A 7,639-nucleotide genomic window follows, 5' to 3' on the forward strand; every position below is an offset into this window, starting at 1 on the left:
CAAGCTAAATGCAAACACTCTGCATTTTTATTGTCTCAGTTACAGGTTTTTTTCTTTGTCATTTTTATTGGTTGCTAAGCTCAAACGGAAGAACACAGGAGAGTGGTGTGAGACTGGAGAACTACGACCCTCATCCTAGAAGCCTTTTGGCTGCATTTGTAAACCTGAATGAAGTAAAACAAGTGACACCTTCATAATTGGGGCAGAAAGTCAAGCTCACCCAGACTTCAGGTAAGACCTGCTTTGTAGTTTGTATTTTAGCTGTGTTGATGCATATAGAATTAAATTTCCCAAGGGTCTACATATTTTTTCAGATGTTTTAATTTTCAACTTCAGGTCTCTAAATAATATCAATAATATAGTGTATACATTCAACTGTATGACATGGCTCTATCATGGCCTCTTGGCCAACTGACTCCCATGAAAACTACATTTTCAGATGCATTGTTGCATCTACTGTATAAAATAATCAAATTTAGGTAGAATTGCATTCATTCCAAACTCAGCACTTGAAAATTTTAGATTTTGTTATTTTCCACAGGATTATTTGTCCATTTGTGTGTATTACTAGCGTTATAAGATAGTAATGTTTTAGCTTAGTCACCTGTTCATTATTAAATGAAGAAGTTTTCATCAGACTATAGTTTTAGAGAAGATAAAATACACCTTTCTGTACCAAACCACAATCTACCCGTTTGGATATTTTAATGTATGAAGCAATAAAACATTAATACTTGTTCAGAGAGTCTGATATGTGAGTTGTTGTGTTGATTATGAGCATGTTGATAAATAGTTGTAAGTCCTAAAATAAAGATAAAGTGCCTGACACAGTTTTCAGAATCAATAAAACAAATGTTAATAATTATCAATGTTCAGTGTCATTTTATCTCATTTGGAACAACCTCTGGACTTCATGTGATGCAGACATATCCTTCCCCTTTTACCAAATATCTGCTTTTTAAGTTTTTTTTTTAAGCAGTGATGGGAGTGTAAATATAAAGGCGAGTGATGAATTAAACATTTGCATATGTTACAAGGATGGACAGCCTTTAGATAATACATTTCACACAATTATATAGTCCTGTAAGTTAGAAATTTCAATCATATCAGAAATGTTTTCCATGAATCAGGAGTTTCATTGAGTTTTTACAGATCCATACAGTTATGGCTTTTAAATTCAGAGATGACTGTTCAAATCCTCCAGAAGCAGAAGATGGACAATGGCAACACGTTGATTGGTGATAGTGGACTTTGTGCTGTACTGGAGGTGTCTTGAAACAGTTTATATGATTATATAAATAAAATATATATATTACAGAGGTGGGGAACACCGTGGACAGGTCGCCAGTCTATCACAGAGCTAACAAAGAGACAAACCACCATTCACACTCACACTCACACCCAGGGTCAATTTAGAGTCACCAATCAGCCTAACGAGCATGTCTTTGGAGGTGGGAGAAAGAAAACTCTATTCAATAAAACTGAATTGTAATGAGTTGAATTTCTGAATGCTGAATGCTGCTGGGGCGACTGTGCAGGTTGTCCACAAGCCAGAGGGTTCATGGTGTAGTTTATGGACCACATGCCCACGTGTCCTAGAGCAAGACATTGAACCCCACTGGTGTGAGCGAATGAATAGATGTGTCATTGCGACTGTAAAACCATTTGAGCACCAATTGGTAGAAAAGTTGGATATAAATACAAGACCATTCAAAAATTTGAAAAATTGACTGAGACTGTTTCATGGCTGTGTTATGTAGTTGTATTATTATTCATTTAGTCTGTGTTTGTTGATAGGACTCCACATTCTTCGACAGACACAAGTGGAATATTTTTGTAGAGCAGGTGGAAGACAAATTAATTTTCCCCACTTGACAAGTTAACATATATGACCTGTTATAAACAAATATCTATATATGGCAGTCAGTAAAAAAGAAAATATCTGTTTTAGAATCAGATACAACAGAAAAGTGAAGAGGTGTGCACTTCAGTGGTCACACGTAGTCCTGATAAATGCTGTGGCCCCGTAGGCTGAGAACTAAACAGGTGGAATTATGATTATTTTTTTGAAGTTTGCAGTAAGAACACCTGACCTGGCACTCTGACCTCTGGCTTTAAATCCATGAGACCTTGATCTGTTAATAAGTGTACTTTTGAGCGAGGCACTGAACATCCAGGTATAAACAGCAATCACTTGATAAAAAGCCAAATGGGACATTTATACTGCATATAGGATGCAATGAATAACCTTTTATCATAAAGATGAAAACAATCACTTTCTACGTGCTAATTGTTGTTTCATGTGAACAGAATATGTCCATCTTATCTGCCGAGCTTGGTCTTCCAACATGAAAACAAACATGTGAAGTGTTTCATAAGCCTCACCACCTGCTCCAAAGGACGGCTGATAGTTCATATTTTTCTTCATGTGGGAATTTCAGGGGAATTGATCCAGCTGGTATGAACACTGCCTCTTGTTGGCAGGTATATATGGAGATGTGTGTCATTCCCTGAATCAAAGTGCTCCCAGGCTGTCCTCAGTCGGCTCCTAAAGCGTCTCACCATGAGTGTCATCAGTGTCCTGTCCTGCCTCAGCCTGCTGTTGGCAGCTGCTGTCGCCCAGACACCCGAACCCTGCGGTGAGTATGACGATGATCTCAGAAAAAGCATTTTATGTGAACACCAGGAATTAAAAGATCACATGGGCTGATGCATTTGTTCTGCAGGGTACATGAAAATATCCAGTATTTCAGAATATTACTTAGTCCCTGTTTTTTTCTCTTTATTCTGAAGCAATTTGAACTAACCTTTATGAAGATGATTAATATTTAACAGCCAAAACTAATTGGGCAAATTATCTATCTTAATGTTATCTAAATGGAAATAGATACTCACCATGATATAAATTTAAAGTGAGTGAGTATAAGAGTTTATAAAACACTGACACTGACAAACTCAGTTCTCTTTGAAAATGTAGAGAACTAGAACCAGGCATAACTCTTTTAACTGGTAACTAACCTATATGAAAATTAGGAAAATAATTAATTTTTAACAGCCAAAAGTAAATGGGCAAATTATCTATCTTAATGTTATCTAAAATGGGAATAGATACACACTATGATATACATTTAAAGTTAGAATGCAGACTGTGCTGTGGTTTACAGATGAGCCTACATATCTAATTATAGTTTCTGATTTCAACATTTGATTTTCTCTCCCACAGTTGTCCCACCGCTACTGAGTGGACACCTCACTGTGGTCGGTTCACTGTGGATAAACTTTACTCACTAATAATCTGCCCCCATGTCAAATGGTCCCTGTCTTTTATTTTCACACTTTTTACTCCTGTTCTCCTGTTTTCAGATGGCTTCCAATGGACTTGTGTCGTCAACAGGGACAATAAGCTATGATTCTTTTGGACAGAAGATGCATATCAGGAGCACCGGTACTGCCGGCAATGAGACCTATGTTGTGGACCAGCTGTTCCTTTTCAACAAGGTAGTAAATCCTGGTCAAATTGTTCCTTGTTATACCATACAGCTTTAGTGAAGTGATTTGGGCCATTTCAACAATCTTACCACATGTTTCCACAAATTAAAAATATGTTATTGACTGGTGTGCACAGAAATACACTGGGCTAGTGATGCCTACAGTAACTGATGGATAGAACAATTATATTTGGAGTTGACAAAACCATTTACGTTGCTCTTTAACACACACATGAACTTTTTAATAAAATAAACACCAAATTGTGGGAGAACTGGAATAAAAAGCATAAAACTAAGTAAATAATAATAAAACTGCCTTCAAGATTTGACACTTTGCAGGTGATGATATAATAACGGTAAACATGCTCAATTGGTCATGATATGGTGAGTCAGCTTTCCAGTGTTTATTTTTGGTTTCGATAGTTTTAGTCTTCAGTAACGTTCAGGAATCCATCGAAGTGTAGATAGCAGTAATTATGCTTTAGCATAAATTTGGCCAAAAAGCTGCTTCTGCCCAGCAAAATGTTATTGCCATAGTTGATCATTTTGTGTAGCAACACAGCACTAACACTGTTCACTTCGCACTGATTGGTTGATTAGTGGGTATTATGTCGCTTTTCTACTGCACCAGCTGCGTCACGTGCTGGCACGACAACACTGGCAAAAGCAATAATTTACGACAAAATGAACCAATTTATGGCTTTTATGAAAATAATACTGTAGTTCATCAGTTGCTGCTTCTTAAGTCGTTCATACTGCTTTCAAGCAGTGTGCAGTAGTTTCCTGTTATTGCTGTAAGAGTTGCTATAAAACACTGACACTGACAAACTCAGTTCTCTTTTAAAATGTAGAGAACTGGAACCAGGCATAACTCTTTTAAATGGTGACTACGGAAGAGTGTTAGGGCCACCATCTCATTTGATGAAAAAAATGAGAGGAGGTAGATTTTTTTACATCATGCACTTCGTCGGGAACTAAGTCGTAATGTCAACATACAACCCGGGTACCATCTGTACTCAGGGAGAACATGAGATCTTTGGGAGGCAAGATGGATGTGTGCGCATGTTGGGACCCACAGCGAGTGGCCGTGAGCAGTGTCTGTGTTTTGTGGAGACCTGGTTGCATGCGGACTTCCCGGACCAGTCTGTGCCCGGTTTCGGGACTCTAGGACGTATGGGGACACGCTCCTGAGCCTTGGAGATTACGTCCGTCCCTCAGCAGACAAGGCAACAATGTGTGACAATATCCACTGTCCAATACAATATATCAGCAATATATCTGAAAAAATAATCACAATACAATTTTATATTATTAAGCAGTCAATATTAATTATTAATTACGAAATTACTATTAATTAAGACCCAATACTCTCCACATTGTATTTGACTTTTTTCTCAAGTGCCTGATCTCTTTTATTTTTTCCCATGGGTAGTCCTAATACTCTTCCATAGTAAACAGATATTTTAGAAAACACTGGCTTAGCAAATGACCTTCTGTGTGAGAAACACAGTTCGTTTAACCATGGTAGCTGTGTACACTAAGTAAACAATAGTCATTAACATTCATTCACAGCGAGGAACCAATATGTGAGTAGTGGACAGGGAGCATTCAGTTTCTTTGATCATTGTTTCAGAATGTCTACTATGAGATGGACTGGAAAACAGTCTCCTGTAAGAAGATGCCACTGAATTCTGACTTCATTCCCATGCAAGTGCCTTCTGATGCAAAACTGATGGGCCAGGCAGTGATGGGCTCCTCCTCCTCTTGGGGAATGGGTGTACTAACCAACACCTGGTATGGAGCCATGTCATCAAATGGTAAGAGAGAACAGTGTGCGATTTAAAAAAAATAAATAAAAAAAAGTCTATTGCATTTGTACTACTACATTGATGCTGGACCTGTGATGAAGTACAGAACATTGGTCTTTTAGTACTATTATTATTATTATTATTATTATTATTACTCATGTCAATATTGCTTTGGGTTCCTAACAGTATACAGTAGCCAATGGAACTATAAAGCCACCAGAGTTGAGTCAAAACATGTGCACTTTGGATACTCAACCTCCTCCTGTGTTAACTTTTTTTTTCATCATCGTGTAAAGCATGTAGAGTATAACAACAATAAGACACTAGACACTAACTTCTCTGACAGATTTGGTTGTACTGTAAGTGTTCAGTCGGCTCTGTCAGTCTGTTTGCTTTGGATTTTTTATGTTTACAGGCTTCTACATGAGCGTCTTCACTGAGGTTGGGTGCATTCCTTTGACCTTCACCAGCTACACTCCTGAAGCTGGATGGACCACAGTCAGGTGAGAGCCTGAACCAAAGCATGCCCCTGCAAAATCTTGCTTGTGATCATAGTGACACTGTTCAATTCAATTCAATTCAATTCAATTCAATTCAATTCAATTCAATTCAATTCAATTCAATTCAATTCAATTCAATTCAATTCAGTTCAGTTCAGTTCAGTTCAATTCAGTTTTATTTATATAGCGCCAATAACAATACAAATCGTCTCAAGACGCTTCACAAAAACCAGCCTGAAACCTCCAGAGCAAGCCTGAGGGCGACGGTGGCAAGGAAAAACTGCCTTTTAACAGGAAGAAACCTAGAGCAGAACCCAGCTCATATGGAGGGACCCATCTGCTGAAGGCCAGCTGGTTAGAAACAGAGAAGATATAGAGAAAAGAAGAGCAGGAGAAATAAGATAAACAAACTTCTGTCATAGATACACACATCAAGCGGAAGGAAACATGTAGGGTCTAGTAATATAACACATAGCTGATGATCTGTGACAGTTTGTGAGTATAACAGGAATCATGGGCAGGTTGGTGAATTGTTCATCTAGGTAGGAGTGGACAACTGGAGGAGGACATGATGACTGGGACAGATGTAGTTTATGGAGCTCCACAGGTCTGATACACAGCACTCCAGACCATGAAGACTGGGCTGGTTGATGAGGCCACGGCAGCAGATGTAGCTTAGAACTCCACAGGTCAGATATTCAGCACTCCAGACCAGAGACCCTCACAAGAAGATGGAGGGGGAGGGGAAACTTCTCTTGGTATAATCTGGAGAGGCTCTGTGCGCCTATATGCCAGCCCTCTGGTACAAATCCATGCACTATCCTAATGAGCCTGTGAATGAATAGTCTTGGGAATTCACAGCACACGGATGTGTGTAACATGTGTCCTCCTGCACGTTCACATGTCACTCAGGTGACATGTTTCCATTCCAGCTACAGTGTCACTATTATAATTGAAATTGAAGTAATCAAACTTAATAGTGAGGTGAAGTCACAGCACAATGAATACAGATCTAAGACACATGAGAATATATAACAGATCTAACAAAGAACAATAAACAATGACATATTCTAAAAACAACATAAAACAGGAGTGTGCAATATGAAGTATTAAAGTGAATGAATATGTCAATAAATATAAAATTGCAAGATTTATTGCACAAGAAATAAAAACTGTTTATTCTGCAGCTTCAGGAAAGAGCTCCATTGGTAGATTGGTAATAATCATAATATTTAAACATTTGTGTTTATATTTCAGCACCTTTAACTGGGTAATAGGAATCACAAACCCCATGGGCTTCATACCCCCTGTCTTCTGTGATGAAGCCAGTCTGGAGGACAAAGAGACACCCGATACCTTCTTCACTGCCCTGGAGTCTCTGGCCATGAAGACCAAGAGAGGGAAGTAAACACCTGGAGCGTCTCTCCTGGACAGTCCTATATGGTCTAACTGCAGACAATTGCAGACAAGACTAGATTACAGGATTGCTTGTGAAAGTCAATATAATAAACTCATTCACTCATTCCTCCCTACATTGTAAAAATTGAGCTACTAAATCATTAAAAGGAACCTTTACTCGCATCCCTTTTTGTTGTGTTTTCCTCAGTAAGATCTATTAAAAACAGAATACTGGACAGATTTGGATATTAATGCCTGAATGGATGAATGAATAAAACTCCAAGTGAAAATTGGTTTTAAAAAAATGGTTAAAAGTAAAATTTAAGTATTTAATCCCCACTACATGTGTATGTAATGGATCATCACACAGCAATTAAACCACAGATGATACAAATTGTGTCACATCCTCGAGCGCACACATATCAATTTTCTGTGAGTTCAGCCT

At 38.2% G+C, this 7,639-nt stretch overlaps 1 protein-coding gene across 1 annotated transcript; it reads left to right on the forward strand.

Annotated features, from left to right (window-relative positions):
* The first annotated feature begins 126 nt into the window (after window positions 1-126).
* On the forward strand, window positions 127-7,371 carry LOC125003827 (ependymin-like). The gene is made up of 7 exons (XM_047578041.1): window positions 127-231; window positions 2,485-2,639; window positions 3,224-3,258; window positions 3,364-3,498; window positions 5,122-5,305; window positions 5,712-5,799; window positions 7,054-7,371. Exons 2-7 carry the CDS (start codon window positions 2,564-2,566, stop codon window positions 7,202-7,204), a joined length of 669 nt encoding a protein of 222 aa, XP_047433997.1. The 5' UTR covers window positions 127-231; window positions 2,485-2,563; the 3' UTR covers window positions 7,205-7,371.
* Window positions 7,372-7,639: the final 268 nt, after the last annotated feature.

This window comes from Mugil cephalus, chromosome 2 (genome assembly GCF_022458985.1).
Source record: "Mugil cephalus isolate CIBA_MC_2020 chromosome 2, CIBA_Mcephalus_1.1, whole genome shotgun sequence".
NCBI lineage: Eukaryota > Metazoa > Chordata > Actinopteri > Mugiliformes > Mugilidae > Mugil > Mugil cephalus.